This window comes from Dictyostelium purpureum (genome assembly GCF_000190715.1).
Source record: "Dictyostelium purpureum unplaced genomic scaffold DICPUscaffold_133, whole genome shotgun sequence".
NCBI classification, from domain to species: Eukaryota; Evosea; class Eumycetozoa; order Dictyosteliales; family Dictyosteliaceae; genus Dictyostelium; species Dictyostelium purpureum.
The window spans coordinates 1-23,059 of record NW_003519470.1 but is presented as its reverse complement, the minus strand read 5'-3'; the positions used below and the strand labels follow the sequence as shown (position 1 = coordinate 23,059).

Sequence of the window (23,059 nt, the reverse complement as noted above, 5' to 3'; positions counted from 1 at the left end):
ATAAAATAATTTTTAAACAAAAAAAAATTAAATTAAATGATCTATTTTTTTTATTTTTTTTATTTTTTTTATTTTTTTATAAACCCAATTTCAAACAGTAATCAAATACATATTTATTTAAAAAAAAAAAAAACTTGATATTTATTCTTTTATTTAAATATTTAAATATATTTATATTATTTTTATTTTTTTTTAATTTTTTTTTTAAATTTTATTTTTTTTAAATTTATTTTATTTTTTTTTTTATAATTTTTTTTAAAAATTTTTTTTTTATTTTTCTTTATTTTTTTTTAATAACAATCAAATATTCGTTTTAAAGAGATTTATATTAATAGTTTATATAAATATTAATAAAAACAATAATAATTTATTTTTACACAATTATAAAAAAAAAAAAAAAAAAAAAAAAAAAACTTTAGTTTTTTTTTTATGTTTTTAATTTCACACACCCCATTCAGACAAATTAAAACATATAAACCAAGAGTGTGGGTTTCTCATTCTTCCTTGTTTCTCATTTAAAATCAAGACATAAACAATAAAAACTTTCTCCACTTGGTTTCATAATAATTTTTAAATAATTATCAGTTTTTTTTTTATAATAGTTTTTTAAAATTCATTTCCAATTTTTTTTAAAACAAAATTTTAATAAAAAATAAAAAAATATATAATATTATATATGTATATATATCAAAGATTAAAAGTGTTATTCTCTTGTAATTAAAATTATAATGACATCAAATAGCACTAATAGAAATAGTAATAATAACACCAATAACCGTGATAATAATAATAATAATAATAACAATAATAATAATAATAATAATAATAATAATAATAACATTCGTAATAATACAAACAATAATTTATTATCAATTAATAATTTATCAATAGTAAATATTTCACGTAGTATGAATAGTTTATCATTTAGAACAAGTGGTCCGCATTCATTTGAAGATAGTGGACAGCTTGATGATATGTATATCACAAGTGACAATCATAGTAGTATGTTAACTAGGTCTTGTAGTTCCAAAAGTGTAAGAAGAACTAATCTTGAAGAAATTAATAACGAGGCTAAACACTTAGCAGCAGTCTATTTAAATAACAGACAACTAGTATTTACTCAAGGTTTAGGTAGAGTGGACTTTAATATGAGATCTGAAGATTTAGATCAACCATGGTTCCATAAAGAAGCAACAAGAGATGTAGCATTACAGTTACTAAGTCGTAAACCAGAGGTAAGAAAATTATAATGGCTTTATAATATTTCACATACATAGGAGTTTTATATTAATTATTATTCAAACTATTTTTTATATTTCAGGGAACATTTTTAATTAGACCAAGTTCACAACCAGGTAGTTATGCAATGTCATGGATGAAGGCTAATAATGAAATAGGCCACAATTTAATTTATGGGTTATGTCCTGGGTATTCATTAATTCAAGATCCACATACAAGAGATAGATTTTGGTCACTTCAAACATTAGTAGAAAATTGTGAATATTTAAGACACCCTGTTTTGGTTTCTCAAGATACAAAAACTATTGCAAAAAATTCAAATTCAAAAACAAATTCTGAAGTTATTGGTAGAATAGTAGAAAGAGTTTCTGCAAATGACCCAACTTTCACCGATTTATTTTGGGGTTTATCAATTATAGGGGATAATGCAAATGAAAATTCAGATTATTGCCAAAAAAGAACTAAAGTCAGGTAATTTTTTTTTAAAATATAATAATCGTTAAAATTAAATTATTTATTAATATTTTTTTTTCAGATTTGGTGAAGAAGATTATACAGCTCCTGAAATTTTACCTTTGAATGGTAATTCTTTAACTTTAATTTGTCAGGCAATGCACAATAATTTACACATGAGATCATTCTCACTTAATGGTTATGATGGTTATTTAAGATTATCATTTATTACCAACATTACAGATTCTGACGCGCTACCAATAGCAGAAATGATAAAGTATAACAAATCGTTAACTTTATTAAATTTGGGCATAAATCAATTAACAGATAATGGTACAAAATTAATAGCAGAGGCATTAAAAGTTAATACGTATGTAATCACAAATATTTAACTGTTTAAAAAAAATCCATATTAATATTTTTTTCTTTTTTACTTTGTTACAGAACATTAAAATATGTATCATTATCAAATAATTTTTTGGCAAGAGACGGTTTAGTAGCAATATCAGAAGTTATTAGATGTAATAAATCATTGGATTATATAGATGTATCACAACAATTAAAAAAGAAAAGATCAACAGTAGATTTAAATCATGGTGACACCGAAAGAACTTTAATGGGCTTAATCGAAGATACAATGAAAAGAAAATGCGAATTATTTGGTGTTTCTTATAATTATTTTGACGCTCCACGAAGTGTGTCCAGTGAACCAAGTAGCACAAGTAGTGTGAACATCAGTTATATGAAGTTACCTTGCTTCCATGGATATTTAACTAAACAAGGGGCAGAGAAGAGAATCAACGCACTCAGCAAATCACCAGGTTCTTATTTGTTCTATTTGAATTATTATATTCCAAATTCAATATTTTTAGCAATACTTGTACTAAAACCAACTGGACAATTAGAAATCGAACATAAAATGATTCACAGAGTACATTTTGGCTATCGTTTCGTTTCAAGTGGTTTAAACAATGAGGCTGATACTTTAAGAGATGAAATGATCGAAGAGGAAAGACTCTACAACTTCCAATTGAACAATCAAACTCATAACAACTCAATCACTCACAGCAACTCGTATATTTATAGCTATAGACATAGACCAAGAAGAACAGGTTGTGGAACTGTAATACCAACACTATTCGAATTTTGTTCTTGGATTTTAGCATCACACCCTCAATACAATGATATTTTAGCAGCTTTCGAAAGAATGGGTGGTATTAGCGAAAGATTTAAAGAAATTCATGACCTTACTCCTTTATGGGGTGCAAGAGATGTTTTGCCAATTGTATCCCAAACCGAGCCATCTATAAAACACAATATATCACGTAAAGGTGTATATCCAACTTTAACTCAATTAATTAAAATCAATAACAAACGTTTAACATACGCAATCACAACTGAAAACTATCAAAGACATCGTGAAGGTATTAAACATCTTTCACAATTCCATAATCAACATAAAATAGTTCAACAAAACAAAGAACTCAATAACCAAAACCCAAATGGTCTTTGAAATTATAATTAAAATAATTTATATTTTTGTATATAAAAAAGATAATAAAGAAATAATAAAAAAAATAATATAATATAATTTTATTTTTGGTTTATTATTAATTGTAATATTAATTAATTATAAGGAGTTTAAAATATATTTTTATTTTGTTTATTAATTATTGGGATGGAAATATTTTATATATTTTTTTTATTTTAAACTTTTAAATGTCTATTAATAAATAATAATTTATCCATAATTAAATTTTGTTCTTCGTTGGATGTGCAATTGTTTAATAAAATTCTTTGAGAGAGACAATCAATTTGAGTTTTGAATCTATCAAAAAGGATAGGTAAGGCTTTTCTGAGTGTTGATAATTGATCCTCGCCTGGAACAGATTGGGCTTTAACTTCTGGTGGGAATGCAAGTTTACATTCATTATATAATTCGTCTAAAGTTGTTTTTATAATTCTAATATTTTTACCTATTTCAAAAGCTTGATTTATATCTGCGTTTTCGACTTTGTTTTTCTTTACATCAATTTTCACTTTAATTTCCTCTGTACATACTTCGATAACTCTTGCTGTTGATTTATCAATATTATAATTATTATTATTAACCTGTGATGATGGAGAAATTGGTACTGGTGGAACACCCATATTTTGTGATGAGGATGGTGATGAAGATAATGGTTGGTTGTTGATTGTTGAGATTTGGTTGTAAAGTAAATTATTTAAATTGCCAGAACTACTATTGTTAAAGTTGTTATTGAATCTGGCTAATGATGGGGAGCTATTTGGTGATGAAGAGTCAATGGTACCAGTGCTATTATAATTAGCAACTAAATCAGATAATGAAGTACCTGGTGAGTCTAGAATTGACTTTAGTTTGGAAAAAATTTGAGCTGTTGCAATAACCTGTTCTTTGTTTTCGAATGTGCTAACATTTAATTTAAAGAAATAGATGTAATCTGAAATTTCATCAGAAGCAACCTGAGAGGCCCTCTTTAAATCATTGGCCTTCTTTTCTTGATCACCAAGTGCACTGTTATCGAGAATTGGTGTTGATGATACTAAAAGATTGTAGGATAATGGTTTTGGATACTCTTGAATAAATTCTCTTATGATTGTTTTATTGAGCCCTAAAAGCTTTTCGGCTGATTCGTTCATATGCTTTTTAGCATCTCTGAGGATTGTCGAGAATTTTATAATATTATTATAATTAAAATCTTTTTCGATACTCTTAAGAAGATTCTTAACTTGTAAAAGGGTTTGTTCACTGACTGTAGCATCGATTGAAATTTTAATTTTATTTACTTTTTCTTCTACCTCTTGTGGAGAAATAGTTGATGCAGATGGTGATGATGATGATGATGATGGTATTAACATTGATAATCTATAACTACCTGGGCTACTATTTGGTGTTGTGCTACTATTATTATTATTATTATTATTACTAATATTATTGTTATTATTAGGAATACTTATTGGTTGTGATTGGGTTGCTTTTGGTTGTTCAATAGGTTTTTTTGGCTCAATTGTTTGTATTACTGGCTTAGATTTAACTATTGTAACTTGTTGATGATCATCTTTTGGAATGGTTGGTAAGGATAGTTTTGGAGATTTAGATTGTAAATTATTTGATGAGTTTGAACCTGCAATTTTATATAAACCAATGGTTGGTTGCTGTAAAGTTTGTGGGGGTTGGGAGGTTGAAAATTGTTGTAAATTTGGTGCCTGTTGTTGAGGGTGTGGGGGGATTGATGATAAAATTGTAGAAACTCTTGAATTTGGACCAGTTGGTGGTTTTGATATTGTTTCATACTCTTCAATCCAAAGTTTGACAATTTCTTCAATGGTTTGTTGATCGGATTTCATATAATACATTTGCTCTTCGGGTCTTAAAAATACAGATGAAAAAATTTTAGATAAGCTTTCAGAATTCATTTTAGTTTGATCACTACATTGGTGAACCTTTTGTAAAACTGTTAAAACACTTTTGATAGCTCCTCTAAATCCCATTGGTAAATATAATAATAAAAATCTATATGCCCAAATTCTATCCAATGGTGATAAAATCGCTAAAATTAAATAAAATAATAAAATATAAATATATAATTCTATTTTTATATTATTTGAGGTAAATAATCCTTACAATGAGTTAATAAAAAACTATCATATAAATGGAATGAAAACAGAGGTTCTGGTAACAATGATAAATATTGTTTAAATAATTCTGCAATAACATATGGATTTTGAGTTAAAGTTGGAATATGAAGTTGTTCTGCATCTAAACTTAAATCTAAAACAAAAACTAATTAGTATTTAAAAGCATATGACTGTTTTAATATTATTTTATTATTATTACCTTTTAACAAATTCTTTTTAACAGTTTGAATTTCATTTTCTAGTTCTGGGTGTGGTTTAAAAATACCATCAAAATTATAACCTTTTGTTAAAAGATATTTTGAAAATTTATTTAAAACTGCCGAACCAATATCAGAGTGTGGAACAAGTGGTTGACCACCAAACTGAGTATAGTTGTTATTGAATTGTGATGTATCAATTAAATTTGCTCTTCCAACTGTACTATTGTTATAATCTGAAGATGTAGAGGAGGACAATGTTGGTGATTGAATACCTGTACTATTGCTAACACTATTTAAATTTGATGCACTATTAAACATTGGTGCAGAACTTGGTGTGTATGTAAAGCCTCCTGTTGATTGTAATGTTGGTGCTGACGATGATGAACCAAGAGGTCCCAAACCACTAATACTGCTTGGTGTTGATGTATTGGAATTTGTTGGTGTACCATTACTACTATTGTTTAAATTATTACTGTTATTATTATTACCGGTATTTTGTAATGTCGAATTTATTGGTGAACCTGTAAGAGGTGATGTTGCAGTTGGCGAGGCACCTGGTGTTGATGTTTTATTTTTCCATGAAATAAATGACATGTTAAAATTTTATGTTTTTTATAATAATAACATTAAGTAATTTATTATATTATTTGTACTGGTTTTATTTTATTATAGTATAATTATTTCTATAAATAAATAAAAAAAGGGTATAGAAAAGATTATTTAATTATGGATTATAAAAAAATTAAAAAAAAAAAAAAAAAAAAAAAATTTAATAAAAAAAATCAAAAAAAAAAAAAAAAAAAAATTTAAAATTTTTTAAAATTAAAAAATGGTAATATATTTTTTTTTTTTTTTTTAATTCATTCTATTTTATTTAAAGTACTGTAATTAAATATAAAGAGGACCCGAATATATAAAACCAAATATTAAAGTTAATAAAAAAATAAAAAAAAATAAAAAAATAAAAAAAAATAAAAAAAAAAATAAAATAAAAAAATTTAAAATTTATTTTAAAAAAGATAACCTTTTGCTTTTAATTTATGAATCTTTTGATTGAAATATTTTTTATCTATTTTGATTTTGATTTGTTATTTTTAGGTTAAACTATTATTAATTTAAGTGGATATTTAGGTTCAATAATTTTTTTCATCTAACTAATTCTTAACTGAAAAAAAAAATGCCCAAATTTGAAATATAATATACAGAGGCTTGTGGGATATGAAATTCTAAATCTTTTCATCTAGAACTAATTGACTATCTACCATATTTGTTTGGCCAGAACAAATTTGATATTCATCAAAAAGTTGATTAGATTGAAAATTTAGATTGATAAGCTGCTTAAAGATGCTAGAATATGGAGCTTCAGATTGATTTACAAAGGAAGATTGAGGACAAATGATTTCTGGTATCTTTGATAAAAGGCTAGTCTTAGAGCTTTTGGTGAACGGTTTGTACAGGAAATTAGTTGATGGTATATTTTGGTATAGTAGAGAGACACCTGTTCACTTAAATTCGTATGGGCAGACCTTACAATAGTATTTAATATCTATTAGGGATGTCAAACTAAAAATAAAAATTAAAATGGTTAGATAATCTTTTCACTATTTTCAAATTCTATATATGTTGGTTGTTATTGTTTTATAACTATATGGTATTTTACTTACTTTCTATTGTTTGAATCTGATGTTAAAAATATTATACAGGGTTTTGAAAAATAAATATAAAAAATTTAAAAAATAAAAACTATCTAAAATATAGTGGTTGTACTGCTTCAAAATGAAATGGGCTGTAATTACTGTTGGGAATAAAACTAAGTTGAATCATTTACAACAAAAAGAGAAAAATTAAAGATCTAGGAAAATAGTAATCTAAATTTAATAAATATAAAAAATATTAATAAAGAGTTTAATATTAAATAAATAATATAAATAATGATATAATACCTTGGTTACTTTTGATTAGGGAAACAGAGAAGTGATATTTAAAAATTGCACCAAACTAATAATTGAATGTGAATCGCTTATAAACTACCCCAGAAATTATTGATACTGTTATTGAATCTTAATAGGTTTTCTGAACGGATGGTATCGCTGGTAAAAATGAAATAATTGCTAACAATACAATAGGTATCGTTATACAATTGACGGAATTCTTGTTTAAGTTCGAGATATTCTAAATCTTCAAATAAATTTAAAGCAGAACTCCAAACCAAGTGGATTAAAAACATATCTTTGATTATAATATTAAATTGATTATTTTGGAGGGATTTTGCGAAATGTTTAAATACACAAATTACACCTTCTATTTGATGATATCTATACTTTGTGTATTTATTGATGATCTTGTATAGCTCTAAAATATATGATTCGATCATATATATATGATCTTGTGAAATATTTGAATCAAAATGTGCTTGAGCAATTACTTTTGAAACTATTAGACTACTAATAGTTTTGACATCATCTGATACATTTTCAAAATGAATGGCACAATTTATAATATTTGCTAAAAAGAGGTCAAGTTGATTGGTTTCTAAACTTCTCAAAACGACGAAATTAGACAAATGAATATTAATGGCTTTTAATTCCCCCAAGATAGAATTATTTTCTTTTGGTTCAATTTCTTTTGAAGCCCATTGAATTAAAATTTGGGGTATTTTTGGTTTCTCTTGTTGAACTTCCTCTGGTTGTTGTTGTTGAAGTTCCTCTTGTTGTTGTTGTTGAGCCCTATGATAATTTTCAAAAAAAAATGTTAGAAACTATATCGCTATTATAATATTTGTTAATACTTTCTGATACCTACTCTTTTTTAAAACTCTTTCAAATATTTGTAAATTTTTTTTACTATTTAATTCAGCTTGGAGGTTTTTATCTTCTAATAAGATCTCCATACAAATATTTAATTCTTTTAATTCATTTTGGTAGTCTTCTGTTACTGTTCCAAAAATGAATTTAAATGATACCCATAATATATAAATTCTAAAATGATAATATAAATGTTAATACCAATATTATATAAAAAATAATATAAAATGAAAAACTTACATGAATGGGATAACTGCTGAAAATAAATAGCATAATGTTTTTACAAACAATGTGTCATCTGAAAGAGTTATTCCTATAATGATTGAAATAAATAATAAAATAATTGGGATAACTATGTTGAAGAAAAGGATACTCCAAAAAATACTATAATGAATTTCCTCTTTGTTTTTAATTTTGGATTCTAAATTGGAAATCTTGGTTTCCAAACCTAAGAAGTCTTCAATGGCGTTATTCTGAATACAAATAAAACTATAGTTAATATTAATTTCTATTTTTTTTAATGTATATAATATAAGAGATACTTACTTTTTTAGAAAAAATAATACCCATTTTTTTAATTTATTACTATAGGGTAATTTTATTTTGAAGAAGTTAAATGTACAAAAATATAAAATAAATAAATATATATATATATAAAATACAACAAATAGAAAAAAGCTGGCTTTATTGGCGGGACTGGATTCTATATGGAGGCGAACTAAATTTAAGCTATACGGGACACAAATGGCTTTATGGTTGATATTGCTTGAAAAAAAAATGAAAATAAAAAAAAAAAAAACTTTAAATAGGATTTTAAATTATGAGAGAAATTTTAATCAACTATAATTATTTCCTAAAATATTTAATAGATCAAATCAAAAATTCCTTTTTTATTTTATTGGTCAAAAAAATCCAAATTAGGTTAAAATTAGGGTTGTAGAAAAAAATGTAAATCTGTTAGAATCATATTTGGTAATAATTTAATTCTAATAGCTTTTTAAAGAAACCGCATATTAAAAAAAAACTTGAAAAATTGAAAAAAAAATTAAAAAAAATTAATTGTTTAAAAAAATACAATTTTTAAAAAAAAGTCATATGAATTTTTTTTTATTTTTATTATAAATTAAACAGAATATCCTTTTATATATGCCATTTTTTATTATAAATTAAACAGTATCCTGTTAATTAAGCCATTTTTTATTATAAATTATACAAATAAAGCCATTTTTATTATAAATTAAACAGCAATCCTTTTAAATATGCCATTTTTTTACTGAATTATTATTTTTTAATAATATTCAAAAAAAAAATTAATAATAAAATTTAATAACTGTACAATGATAATTTTATTTATTTATTTATTTATTTATTTATTTATTTTATTTTTTTGAAAAATTAAAAAAAAAAAAATTAAAAATTAAAATTTAAAAAATATAATAAAAAAAAAAAGTTTTATATTTATGATTTAAAAAAGGTTTAATTTTTATAATAATTATAAAGCAATATAATAATAAAAATATTTGTATCACATTATATTAATTATTTTATCTTTTTTAACCAAAACTTGAACTCCGAAAAAAAACCTTAAAAAAAATAAAATAAGGTGAAATATTAAAATGTTGTTTTGCCCGAGTTGGTCTAAGGGGTTGCATTAAGGCTGCAATATCATTGATGCGAGGGTTCGAATCCCTCAGACAACAATATTATTTTTTATCACTGATAAATAAATCTTCCCAAAGATTTTGAAGTTTAGAAGGAATTTCCTGCAAGTTACCGCTCCCGGTCCGAATATCAGTCTCGCAGGTTTTCCGAATCATAAATGAATTGGCGTTACCGTGCATAACTTGTGCAATGTGGTAAAAATATAAATATTTACCAAAACAAAACAAAACACAATAAAAATACTATAGTTAATGTATCATTAAGAATCATCATCACTTAAAAAAAAAGGTAGATCGAGTTGATTAAAAGTACTGATGATTTATTGTATCAAAAGTCATCAACACTTTGACAAAAAATTTTAAATTAGAAAATAAAAATAATAATTTTTTTGTAAAACTGAATAACAATAGTTTTAAAACTTCAAAAATACCTTTTAATATTTTTTTATTATTATTTTGTTTAAAAGTTTCGATAGTATTTAAAATTGTTATTTGAATAGTTTAAAATAATGGGGCAATTGAATTACTATTAGAACACTTGTATCTTTATTTGAGGATAAATCTAAAAATATTGTAATTAAACTTGAAATTGAGAAGTGGATCTTTGAATAATCTGAATAGAATTGAATATCCAAATACATATTCGTGTGGTGATCTATTTACTACATAGTTAACTTCTTTTTGGAATTGATCTGAAATTATACAGTTTTTTTACCTGCACCATAATCTATTAAAATTTTGAATTTTTCATTGAAGTTTATTTAAAGCTGCAACTTCTAATGGAGTTTGGTCCTTTCAGCCTATTTTATTATAAATAATAATAAAATAAAAAATTAATTAAAAATAAAAAATAAAAATTAATTTAAAAAAAAAATAAAAATAAAAAAACGAAAAATAAAAAAAAAAAAAATTTTAAATTTTTCATATTAGTTTAATATTATTACAAATAAAATGATGCAAAATTTTAAAATATATAAAATTAATTATAGAAACCTAATAAATAATATAATATTAAATAGTTCCATTAGAAACAATTGTAATAGCAATAATCTATATAGATTATTTTCAACCTCTACTTCAACCAACACCGGAACAGAGATTATTAAAAATAATGGGAAATTAAAACAACATCATCCAAAACAAACAAATACCAAACCAATTAAATCAAATCAACCATCAGAAAATGAAGAATCAGGGTCAGATCAAATAGTTCAAAAAAAGAAATATAATAATCAGCATATTATGATTAGAGCACCAGAAGACAGATCATTATCACAAAAACAATATTTTGAAAAGTTAGCAGAAAGAGGAGATATTGAAAAAATGGAAGATTTACTCAAATTAATGCCACAGAAAAGAACATTATATGCATATGAAAAATTAATATTGGCATGTTCAAAGAGAGGAAACTTTAATTTATCATATAAATTTTATAATCAAATGAAGAAGGATCAAGTTAAACCAAGTGTATATGTATTTGGCACATTATTAAACACATGCACAACAGCAACAGGAATAGATTCAAAGATAATTGAAGAAAGAATCAACAAAATCTTTGAAGATATTGCAAAGTATGAAGTTGAAGTATCTGTAAATATTTTTAATATTTTAATGAAATCTTTAATTCAATTGGGTAAAAATCAAGAAGCCATTTCATTTATAGATAGATTAAAGAGCATTGGTGTCAAGCCTGACATTACCACTTTCACAACATGGGTAATTGCTCAAAGCGAGAAAATTAAAGCAGAATACCAACTTGACATCAAGGGTAAAGATATCTTGGAAGAAATTAGAACCTCAAAAAACTCACAACGTTTAGATGAAATTCGTAGCGAAGGTAATAAACAAATCGACCACTTTTTAAATATTATTAAAGAAGCAAAAAAGAATCAAGTATCACCAGATAGATATTTTATCAACACCATACTCAATGCCTGTAAACATACTTTAAACCCCGAAGGTGTATTTTATGTGTGGAAAATACTTCAAGAAAATAAATATACTCAACATTTAAATGCAGATACAAGAACATACGATATTTTAGTTTCAACATGTAACAATATAAATGATGTATGTATTCAATATTTATCTATTAAACATTTTAAAGTTTGGTTTTCTAATAATCCTCTTTTTTTTTTAATTTAAATAGATTGATAAAGCTATAGAATTAACAACAGAAATATTTAATAGATCAATTAGACCAGATATTCATCTTGTTAATAATTTATATAGAGTTTGTTTAAGAATTGCATCAATGAATTCAATAAAGAAAAGAGATCAATACGATGTAGATAAACTAATAGATAATATTATAAACTATATGGCATCTTATAACTTATTCCCAAATGAAGAATCATTTTCAATCTTAATCTCAACCTATTCAAAATTAGGTAAACATAATAAAGTTTATGAATTATTAACCGAAATGAAAGAATTGGGTATAAAGTAAGTAGTTTATAAAATATACATTTTACTTTTTTTAAACTTAATCACTAACTTTTTTTTTTATAGACCAACTGTTAAACATTATTCAGGTATTATTACCTCATTCTCAAGTGATGTTGGTAAATGTTTAGAAATATTTAAGGTTATTGTTTCACAAAATATTATCGCCACACCAGATTTCATTATAAATATGCAAAAGATTATGAAAAGAGGTAATGATAGTCAAATTGAAGCCTTTAGAGATTTAATTATAACCCACGATCAATATTCACACTTTAAAAAAGATAAAAAAGGAAAAGAAAACAAATAAATAAATAGATTATTTTCCTAAAAGATTTTTTTTTTTTTTTTTTTTAATTTTTTGATCAAAAAAATATTTTATTTTAATTTTTTTATTTTTTTAAATTAAATTAAATTAAATCACACACTATAAAATGAATATTGATGGTAATTATCTTTTTTTTTATAAATTTCTATAATTAATAATAAAGAGGTATTTTTAAATCATAATTCTAAAATAATTATTTGAAATACATATTTATGTAGAAAGATGTATAGAAGAATTTAAAAAATTAAAAAATGAAGTTTGCAATCATAAACAAAGCAACATAGGGATTTTAATGGGTATTGATATTACCTCAAGTGAAAAAAATATAAAATTTATATCAAATTTAAACTCTGATTTAGTAGATTCAATAAAATCAAGTTGTTCAAAAACAAATAGTAGATTTATTTTTATAGGTTCAAATAAAAAAATCAATGGTTTTGGGTGGCTTCCCGATACAGTGGATAACTCTGAAGAAGAAGCTTTCTTTCAACTAGGTAAAAATAAGTTATTAAAAACTTTACAAGTTGAAATCCACGAAGCGAGGGATATAAATACATTAAATGGATTAATCAAAAAATACAAATAAAAAAAAATTAAATAATTGTATTTTTATATTTGTAAGATGATTAAATATATTCCATTTATCTGTTTTTTAATTATTTATTTTATTTTTGTTTTCTTATTTATTATTATAATTAATACTTTAATATAAAAAAAAACAAAAAAAATAACATACATACCAAATACCAAATACAATTTGTTATAGTTTATATGTATTGTTACAATTTCCATTTATAATAACAACTATAAAATAATCAATTTATTTGTTGTGAATATCAAATCCACAAACTATAGGAAATATATCATTATATGACAATATTCAATTGTAATATGTAAAATAATATTACCCCACCAAAAACAACAGATAAATTTAATTTTAATATTAATTTTTATGTAATTTTAAAAAATCGCCAATCAATTATAATAAATATTTAATTTTATTTATTTTTTTTTTTTTTTTTTTTTAATAATAATGTATAAAGAAAAAAATAAATAAATAAATTCAAAAAAAGAAGTCAGTCAAATCTAAAAAACTTAGTTTAATAATTATTAAGTCTGGTCTGTAGTAACTAGATAATTTTAAAGCGTCAAAAAATGGTAGTGTCTTTAATTATTTTAAAAGATTATAAATATTTTTTTTTTTTTTTTTTTTTTAATTTTTTTTTTTTTGTTTGGAAATTTCGGTTTTGTGCAAAATTTTGTTTTTTTTTATTATTTTTTTCTTTTTTTTTTTTTTTTCAAAATTAAATTAATTTTTTAAATATCTTTTATTTTTTTTTTTTTTTGTATTTGTTTCGTAATCATTTCTGCAATTTGACATAACAACACATATTTTAATTTATTAAAAATTTAATATAATATAAAGATTTTATTAATAATATAATATTTTTTTAAAAAAGAAAATGGAATCAGAAAAAATTATTTATTTGGATGGTAATACATTAAAAGAACAAGATCTTTTTAATATTGGTTACCATGGTTATAAAGTTGCAATTACTCAAGAAGTAGAAGCACTTATTCAAAAGGGTAGAGATGTAATTGAAGATATTTTAAAGAGTGAGAAAACAGTCTATGGTATTAACACTGGTTTCGGTTTATTCTCTGATGTTATTATCCCACCAGATCAAGTTAAAGTGTAAGATAACAATAATAATTTATTTTTAAAAACAATTGGAGAAAACTAATATTTTTCTTTATATAAAGTTTACAATGTAATTTAATTAGATCTCATTCATCAGGTGTTGGTAAACCATTATCACCAGAAAGAACTAGAATGTTATTAGCATTGAGAATTAATGTTTTAACTAAAGGAAACAGCGGTATTACATTGGAAACCGTCAAAAGAGCAATTAACTTTTTAAATGCAAATTGTTTACCATTTGTACCAGAACAAGGTACTGTTGGAGCCAGTGGAGATTTAGCACCATTATCACATTTAGCATTAGGTATGATGGGTGAAGGTAAAATGTATGATTTTGGCGAAACCAATAATCAATTCCACAGCAAAATTGATATCAATTGTTTAGATAGCGGAAACTATAAATTTTCACCATCTGAAGAGATTTTAAAGAGACATAATCTTCCAGCAATTGAATTAAATGCCAAAGAAGGCTTAGCATTAATCAATGGTACCCAATTAATCACATCATTAGGTATCGAAGCATTACATCGTTGCAAAATTCTTGCACAAACAGCCAATATCATTACAGCAATCACATTTGAAGCATTAAAAGGTTTAACAGCTGCCTACAATCCATTAATTCATGCAGCAAGACCACACACTGGCCAAAATGAAGTTGCTGCCTTCCTTAGATCCATTTTACACAGCGAACGTTTCCCATCCGAAATCACCACCATTGGAAATAAAGATACAAAAAAAGTTCAAGATTCATACACTCTTCGTTGTGTCCCACAAGTTCATGGTATTGTTTTCGATACCATTAAATTTGCCGAAGATATCCTCACCACAGAAATGAACTCTGCCACAGATAATCCAATGGTTTTCAATACCGAAGAATTTGTAGGAACTATTTCAGGTGGTAATTTCCATGGAGAATATCCAGCAAAAGCACTTGACTATCTTGCCATTGGTATTCACGAACTTTCAAATATTAGTGAACGTCGTATGGAACGTTTAGTAAACTCTCAATTAAGCGAAGGTTTACCATCATTTTTAGTCAACGGTGGTGGCCTCAATTCCGGTTACATGATTTCTCATTGTACCGCTGCCGCCTTAGTAAGCGAAAATAAAGTTTTAGTCCATCCATCATCAGCAGACACTCTCAGCACCAGTAGCGCCAAAGAAGATCACGTTTCAATGGGTGGTTGGGCTGCTCGTAAATGCTTACTAGTCGTTGAAAATGTAGAAAATGTTTTAGCCATCGAATTATTAGCTGCTTGTCAAGCTATTGATTTTAGAAGACCATTAAAAACCACAGAACCTTTAGAGGCTGTTCACAAATTAGTACGTTCAAAAGTTTCTTTTATGGAAAAAGATAGATATTTATCTCCAGATATTGAAGAAGTTTATAAATTAATTAGAACTGGTCAAATTTTAAATGCTGTAAATGAAGTTTTAAATAGAAATTAAAACTAATAGCAAATATTAAAATTTATATAATAGAAAAAAAAAACAAACAAAAAAATAAAAAAATAAAAATCAACACTATATATGCACAGATGATATATAGTTTTTCCTCTTTTCTTTTTTTTTTTTTACATCAAATTATCCACCATTCCTTTTCTTTTTATTTTTTTATAGAAAGTATTTTATTAGTAATGAATTTTACACAAGTGTGATCAAATAAAGAAATATACTATAAATAATTTTGGTTATTTCTATTTTTTTATAAAATATTTTATTTTTTTATTTTTTATTGTTTTTTTTTTTTTCTTTTAATAAATAATAAATATATTTTATATTTACTATTTTTTTATTATTATTATTGTTATTATTTATTTGGTTTTTTTGGTTGGGTTCCTTTTTTTATATAATTTTTTTTTTTTTTGAAGTGTACACTCTTTTTAATTTATTTAAGAAATTGATCATTTAAACATAAATTCCAGCTGAAAGTAAAACAAAGAATCCACCTAAACCTAAAGTGCATGATGCTACTAAAGCCATTGTTAATTCTGAGAAGATGTTTTTTCCTCCTCTTTTTGATGTAAGTTCAGACCTAAATATTTAGTATTTATTAGTATCAGCCAATAAAATATTTATAATTGATTGGATAATAAATGGTTTAATATTTTTGTTTTGAAAAACAATAGTTATCATTGTAAACCACACATAAATAAATAAACACACTAAATCACCATTCGCTGTGATGTTCACTTTTATACATACATAATAAAAACAGCTAAAAATGCTAAACCAACAGCTGAAAATAAAAATGCAAAAAGTGGATAGAAAGTTGGATCTACTGGACTGTAATATGGTGTTAATGCCATTTTATTATTATTATATCTTTAGTTTTAAAATAAAAAAAAAATGTATTTAGATCTAAATTAAAAAAAAAAAAATTAAAAAAAAAAAAAAATGAAAAAAAAACATAAAAAAAAAAAAAATTTAAAAAAAAATAAAAAAAAATATTTTTTTTTTTTTTTTTTTTTTTTTAAAAAATTTTAAAATTTAATCAGCATAGAAATTTTTTTTTTTTTTTTTTTTTTTTAAAAAAAATTTAAAAATAACTTGAGCTCAATCAATCTCTTTATTTATCATTTAATTAATTAGTTTGTTAATTAATTAAATAAAACCAATATTTTGTTGTACAATATAATCATAATCAAATAAAGTAATAATAGCAATAATAAAATAATAATATTAAGTAATATATTCAATAAAAATATTATTATATAATTTAAAAACACACGCACCCCCTTTTCCTTCATATAAATTTAATATATAGATTAATAATAATAATAATAATAAATTAAAAATGGAAGGTCAAATTAACAATAACAATGGTAGTGGGGTTGGTGTTGGCATCGAAAATCAAATGAACATGCCAAAAGTTTTAGATTTTCTTCAAACTGAATGGCTAAAATTTGAAGTAGATAAAGCTCATTGGATAGCAGAAAAAGCAGAGTTAAATGTATGGTATCATTAGCAATGGAGCAATAGTAGCATTACCAATAGCAATATCTAATATTTTTATTTATTTTTATTTAGAACCGTATTTCAAAATTAGAATCAGAAAAGAAATTATCAGAAAGACTCAAATATGATTTATGTAAAAGAATAAAAATGTTAGAATATGCACTTCAAAGTGAAAGAATGAAAAATAATAGTAATAGTAATAAAAGTAATATTAATGTAGAGAATAATGAAAGTAATATAGAGGTACCAGAAAAAAGAGAACCACCAAAGAAATCAAAAGATAATACAACAAGACTTATTATCAGAAAGTATTTAAAAGAGTTTGGATATGACGATATAATAGTACCCAATTCATTACCAAATGATTTCAATGATTTTGATAATAGTTCAAATAATGTAAATGAAAATAGTGTCAGTATAAACGAAAATACAATTCAAACAGTTTTAGATTTAAAGAATAATAGTAAATTAAGTAACTCATCAGATTCAGCGCAAATGAAACAACAACAACAACAGCAACAACAGCAACAACAACAACAACAGCAACAACAACAGCAACAACAGGATAATACTCAACAACAATCAACATATGATTTTATTTCAAATACAAATGTTAATGATTTAGCTCAATCATTAGATTCATTGTCAACTTCATTTGATTCAGAGTCACTTTTGGATAGTTTAAAACAATTAGATACTGCTTCAGATTCAAGTAATATAAGTAGTAGTAGTAGTAGTAATGGTATAAGTAATAGTACAGAATCTTTAGATAATGGTAAAAATAATGATAAATCAACAACCACCACAACCACAACTTCAACATCCTCTTCTAGTCAATCAGTTGATGAATCATACACATTTGATGAAGAAGATATATTTAATAAATTATCAAATTCAAAAGGAAGAATGAAGATTAAAGGTTTGGGTAATTATAAGAATTTTAAAGAAGCTATGGTACAAGAAATGGAAGGTAACAACGGTAGTAACGTTGAGTTTTCATTCCCCTCACCAGATCAAAATACAGAAGAAAAAATACCACAACCATCATCCTCAACCTCTTCATCATCATCTTCAAGTAGATCAAAGAAATCATTAATGGGTAGCATTAAAAAGAAATCTTCATCTTCATCTTCATCAACATTATCAGAACTAAAGGGTGGATTAGGTGCTTCAGATCTAAACGATATCACCTTAGATGATAGTTCAAAGACATCATTAAGTGACTCAGCAGCGCCACGTAATTGGAAATTAAAGCATACACTTCGTTCACATCTTGATGGTATTCGTTCAATTCAATTCCATCCAACTGAATCTTTAATGGTATCAGCATCAGAAGATCATTCAATTAAAGTTTGGAATCTCAATCATCTTGCACCAACCAAGAAATCTCCATCACCAGAGATTGAGCCAATTTATTCAATTCGTGGTCACCATGGCCCAGTTTACACTACAGAATGGAATAAGCAAAATGAGCATGAAGGCGATTTCCAATCTTTCTTCTCTGCAGGTTTTGATATGATCATTAAGGAATGGTCATTACCACCAGCTGATATCGATCCATATCATAAACATGGTTGCGTTGTAAATTATTTAAAGAGAGAATTCGTTGGTCATAAAGATGGTATCTGGGATTTGGTTTCAATACCTCAAATGTCTCAATTGTTATCAGCATCAGCCGATGGTACCATTGCATTATGGGATACTAATAGCACTGCTCAATTATATACCCTTTCTCATCCACTTGGTAAGGATCATATTCCAACTTCATTATCTTTACCAGTAACCGAAGGTAACAGAAAACTTTTAGCCGCATATAAAGATGGTTCAATTTTAATGTTTGATTTAGAAACTCAACAAATTATTCACCAATTAAAACAATCAAGCGAAAATACAAGAGGTGATGTCCAAGTAAATAAAATTGTTTCTCATCCATTTTTACCACTTGCTATGACCGGTACAGAAGATAACAAAATTGAATTTTTCGATCTCTCTTCAAATTCTATTGTACATTCAATGGTTGCTCACACAAGTTCAATTTCCTCGATTACCATTGACCCATCTGGTCTTTACCTTTCAAGTTGTTCTCATGATTCCTCAATTCGTTTCTGGGATATATCTTCAAAAACTTGTATTCAAGATTTACCTTCACATCGTCCAAAATATGATGAAGCAATTCATTGTATTAAATATCATCCAAATAAAGGATATTTCGCTTCTGGTGGTGCTGATTCTGTAATAAGAATTCATCAATAAAACAATAATAAAAATAATAATCAAGGGGTGTTGTTCAATATGGCATGGTAAAATATTCTATTTATATATTTTAAAAAAAAAAAAAAAAAAAAATAAATAAAAAAAAAAAAAAAAAAAAGATATAATGTTCATAGCAAAACAATTAAAAAGCAAAACAAAACAAAATAAAAAGAAATATAATGTAATATTAATTATAATAAAAAATAAATAATAAATAACTTTTTTTTTGTTTTTTTTACTAGCATATCCATTCACCACACCTATATTAACCCCTCTCTCACATTCATAAAAATAATTAAAATATATTATTTATTTGTGTTGGAGATACACAAATAAATATTTTTCTTTCACTTCTTTTTCTTTATTAATTTAAAAATTATCAAATTTAAATTTATAAGTTATGAAATTAATATTATTATTTTTTAGTTTATTTGTACTAATTAAAGGTCAAATATTACCAAATGATCAATTAAAAGCTGCTAAAGAATTAATTTCAACTCTATATGGTGTAACTACAGATGATGTATGCAATTTTAATGGTTTTTCATGCACCCAATTAGACTCCAATAGTGATTTGGCAACAGTTATATCTCTTCAGCTGCAATCCAAGAAATCATTAGATGGACGTGGCTATTCATCAGATAGAAAAACAATTAACAACGATTTAACAATTTTCAAAGATTTGCAATATATAGAATTGTTCGATGTCGAAATTAGTTCCAATTTTTTTTACAATTTATATAAATTAACCAAATTAAATATAATGTATGTATAACTTTTAAAGTTACTCTATTCAGTAATTATTAATAAAAACTTTTTTTTTGTTTTTTTTGAAATTTATAGTCACATAGATTATCATTTATTGCCATTAACCAAAGAATTTAAATTACCAGAGAGTTTAACTTTTATCAGTATCAAATATTTTGGGGGAAAGGTTGCAAGCAGTTTCTTTAATAGCAATTTAAATACATTAGATATTAAGAACTCTTTGAAAGGATTTGATGTAACAAATGGATCCGATATTGTTATTAATAATAAACTAACAGCATTATCATTACCCATTGTTTCAAGTAATACCCAAGCATTATTTGATTCATTAGGGGCAAAGTTAAAAAATATTTATCGTATTATATTAATTTTAGATGAATCTACCACCAAAACTAAAAAAAATATTCAAATCCCCACATTCAAGCCTAGTTCATTTTCGTCATTAAAATTATTAAATATTTACTTTCAAACTGGTTCATTAGAAAAACCAAATTTCCCATACACAATTAACAATTTAGTTGGTTTAAATCAAATTATATTTAATTCAAATCAATATACAATGGACGTCTCAAAACCTTTTATTGATTTTACCAAAATTAACCCAAGTTTATTTTTGTATGTATATAATAATTTACTCTTAATTATTTTATTTTATTAATAAATGAATTTTATTATTACAGCCGAGCAACATTTAAATGTGAATATTTATCAAGCTGTAAAAAAAAACCCTGCATTAAATTTCCAAAGAAAACTATAGTGTAAGTATTTTTTAAAATTTCATAAAATATTATTAAAATAATCTATTAATATAAAAATAAATAAAATAGTTCAGTTCAAGATTGCCAAGGCTTTGATAAATCATATGTCGAGGTTTCCCATATTATGAATAAATTATACACTGTATAGTTTGTAGTTAGTTATATATTTGTTTATTTATAACTATATAAATATATAAAAATATTAATAAAATAGAAAAAAAAAAAGATTAAATAAAAAAAGAAAAGAGATAAAGGTTATTTTTTTTTAAAAATTTTTTTATTTTTTTTTATTTTAAGAAAAAAAAATTTAAGACTTATTAAATCTTATAGACTATATAACATTTAAATTTATATCTGGGTTTTTATTGCTTGTTTGTATATACTATAATTATATCACATCTTCTACTTTTACTGTTGCTTTTTTAATATATTTTAAAAAAAATTAAAAATTATATATATATACATGGGTGGTTGATTTTAATATGAAAAAATAAGGAAAAAAAAAGAATATATGTTATTAATACTACTATAATGATACGTTATTGTTTGTTATTATTGTTTGTTTATATATTGTTATATTATTATTTAAGCAGTATAATCTTTAACTAATTTATCGAGATTTGTTTTGACGTAACTGTGGAATCTTTTAGTTTCAATTCCATCAATATAAAGAATGAAAGTTGGGACTTTTTCAACATTTTTATTTTCCTTGTACATTTCAGGGCATTTATCGTAATCTACTTTTAAAAATAAGAAGGAACTTAATTTGTTGCTGGCTTTTTCGTAATATTGTGTAAAATTATGACCTATATTTTATAATAATAAAAAATATTAATATTACAATCAATTTTTTTTATATATGTAAATTGGCCACAACCACAAAAAAAAAGATATAAAAAAAATTTTTAAAAATTTATTTTTAGAAAAAAAAAAAAATGACTGTTGGTGTGTTTTTATGTTTTAAAAAAATCAACAGAAAAAAAAAAAACATATTATAATATACTTTTAAATAATTTTTATACATACATTGAATACACCATTTAGTACTAACCATTACTAATACCCTAGGGGTTGTTCTAATTTTATTATAAGTTTCTTCTGAAGTGTTTGGTTCATAGATTGTCATTTTTTATTATTTGTTTATTTATATAATTGAAAAAAAAAATATTAATTTAATTTAAATTAATTTGATTTGATTTTATTAATTAAAGTTTAGAGTGTGATGGTGATGTTAAAAATAAATAAATTGTTTATTTATTTAATTGCTATATTTATTATTGGGAAGAAAAAACTTATTTTTAAAAAAAATAATTGTTTTTTAAAAAATAAAAAAAAGATATATATGTGAATGTATATAAATCTAAATTTTTTTTATTATTATTATTATTGTTGTTGTTGTTGGTTATTAATAATATTTTAATATTTTTGTTTTTTTTTTTTTTTTTTAAATTAAAAAAAATATTGATTAAAAAAAAAAAAAGAAATAAAAAAAAATAAAAATAAAATAAAATAAAAAATTTAAAAATAATATATAATATGTTAATATAAAAAAATTCCACATTAAAACTTGTGATTAATTTAGATATAAAAATTTAATAAGCTAAAATTGGAAAATAACTGAAAAAAAAAAAAAATTAAACATAATTTAAAAAAAAATAAATTCAATGATTTTTGTTAAAAAATGTGTGTGTTTTTATGTGGGTAGGTGTGTGTTTGAGAAAAAAAGAGGGGGGGTAAGTATATAGTTTTGTTAATTTTGAGTTTTTTTTTATGTGTGTGTGGGTGTGTGGGTGATATATATCCTACATAAAAAAAAATTTGTTAATTTTT

General features: G+C 24.0%; 10 protein-coding genes across 10 annotated transcripts; 6 read left to right on the top strand and 4 right to left on the bottom strand.

Annotated features, from left to right (window-relative positions):
• Window positions 1-728: 728 nt before the first annotated feature.
• DICPUDRAFT_152639 (uncharacterized protein) lies at window positions 729-3,205 on the top strand (the record flags this gene model as incomplete). The annotated part of the gene is made up of 4 exons (XM_003288380.1): window positions 729-1,235; window positions 1,322-1,710; window positions 1,775-2,062; window positions 2,137-3,205. 4 exons carry the CDS (start codon window positions 729-731, stop codon window positions 3,203-3,205), a joined length of 2,253 nt encoding a protein of 750 aa, XP_003288428.1.
• A 194-nt stretch (window positions 3,206-3,399) lies between these two features.
• DICPUDRAFT_88032 (uncharacterized protein) lies at window positions 3,400-6,146 on the bottom strand (the record flags this gene model as incomplete). Its single annotated transcript, XM_003288360.1, has 5 exons — window positions 3,400-3,827; window positions 3,936-5,264; window positions 5,339-5,485; window positions 5,552-6,073; window positions 6,107-6,146. 5 exons carry the CDS (start codon window positions 6,144-6,146, stop codon window positions 3,400-3,402), a joined length of 2,466 nt encoding a protein of 821 aa, XP_003288408.1.
• Window positions 6,147-6,778: 632 nt separating this feature from the next.
• Window positions 6,779-8,926, bottom strand: DICPUDRAFT_79212 (uncharacterized protein; the record flags this gene model as incomplete). Its single annotated transcript, XM_003288359.1, has 8 exons — window positions 6,779-6,986; window positions 7,059-7,115; window positions 7,217-7,232; window positions 7,584-8,278; window positions 8,351-8,530; window positions 8,597-8,669; window positions 8,742-8,829; window positions 8,903-8,926. 8 exons carry the CDS (start codon window positions 8,924-8,926, stop codon window positions 6,779-6,781), a joined length of 1,341 nt encoding a protein of 446 aa, XP_003288407.1.
• Window positions 8,927-10,968: 2,042 nt separating this feature from the next.
• On the top strand, window positions 10,969-12,772 carry DICPUDRAFT_152635 (uncharacterized protein; the record flags this gene model as incomplete). The annotated part of the gene is made up of 3 exons (XM_003288379.1): window positions 10,969-12,087; window positions 12,167-12,462; window positions 12,529-12,772. The coding sequence occupies 3 exons, from the start codon at window positions 10,969-10,971 to the stop codon at window positions 12,770-12,772; spliced, it is 1,659 nt and encodes a 552-aa protein (XP_003288427.1).
• Window positions 12,773-12,896: 124 nt separating this feature from the next.
• On the top strand, window positions 12,897-13,376 carry DICPUDRAFT_79210 (uncharacterized protein; the record flags this gene model as incomplete). Its single annotated transcript, XM_003288378.1, has 2 exons — window positions 12,897-12,909; window positions 13,009-13,376. 2 exons carry the CDS (start codon window positions 12,897-12,899, stop codon window positions 13,374-13,376), a joined length of 381 nt encoding a protein of 126 aa, XP_003288426.1.
• An 877-nt stretch (window positions 13,377-14,253) lies between these two features.
• On the top strand, window positions 14,254-15,941 carry DICPUDRAFT_152633 (histidase; the record flags this gene model as incomplete). The annotated part of the gene is made up of 2 exons (XM_003288377.1): window positions 14,254-14,486; window positions 14,555-15,941. The coding sequence occupies 2 exons, from the start codon at window positions 14,254-14,256 to the stop codon at window positions 15,939-15,941; spliced, it is 1,620 nt and encodes a 539-aa protein (XP_003288425.1).
• A 459-nt stretch (window positions 15,942-16,400) lies between these two features.
• DICPUDRAFT_34032 (uncharacterized protein) lies at window positions 16,401-16,801 on the bottom strand (the record flags this gene model as incomplete). The annotated part of the gene is made up of 2 exons (XM_003288358.1): window positions 16,401-16,527; window positions 16,698-16,801. 2 exons carry the CDS (start codon window positions 16,799-16,801, stop codon window positions 16,401-16,403), a joined length of 231 nt encoding a protein of 76 aa, XP_003288406.1.
• A 488-nt stretch (window positions 16,802-17,289) lies between these two features.
• Window positions 17,290-19,703, top strand: DICPUDRAFT_152631 (uncharacterized protein; the record flags this gene model as incomplete). Its single annotated transcript, XM_003288376.1, has 2 exons — window positions 17,290-17,445; window positions 17,523-19,703. 2 exons carry the CDS (start codon window positions 17,290-17,292, stop codon window positions 19,701-19,703), a joined length of 2,337 nt encoding a protein of 778 aa, XP_003288424.1.
• A 400-nt stretch (window positions 19,704-20,103) lies between these two features.
• Window positions 20,104-21,496, top strand: DICPUDRAFT_94639 (uncharacterized protein; the record flags this gene model as incomplete). The annotated part of the gene is made up of 4 exons (XM_003288375.1): window positions 20,104-20,468; window positions 20,547-21,086; window positions 21,152-21,229; window positions 21,299-21,496. The coding sequence occupies 4 exons, from the start codon at window positions 20,104-20,106 to the stop codon at window positions 21,375-21,377; spliced, it is 1,062 nt and encodes a 353-aa protein (XP_003288423.1). The 3' UTR covers window positions 21,378-21,496.
• DICPUDRAFT_92090 (uncharacterized protein) lies at window positions 21,497-22,629 on the bottom strand. Its single transcript, XM_003288357.1, has 2 exons — window positions 22,256-22,629; window positions 21,497-22,035 (listed from the first exon to the last, which is right to left on the bottom strand). The coding sequence occupies exons 1-2, from the start codon at window positions 22,353-22,355 to the stop codon at window positions 21,815-21,817; spliced, it is 321 nt and encodes a 106-aa protein (XP_003288405.1). The 5' UTR covers window positions 22,356-22,629; the 3' UTR covers window positions 21,497-21,814.
• Between the last annotated feature and the right edge of the window lie 430 nt (window positions 22,630-23,059).

What these genes read in the sequence shown, in the direction of transcription:
- DICPUDRAFT_92090 (XM_003288357.1), bottom strand. Translation starts at nt 22,355, where the DNA reads ATGACAATCTATGAACCAAACACTTCAGAAGAAACTTATAATAAAATT. An exon ending in TACTAAATGGTGTATTCAAT is followed by an intron (nt 22,036 to 22,255) that starts GTATGTATAAAA and finishes TATAAAATATAG; the next exon opens with GTCATAATTTTACACAATAT.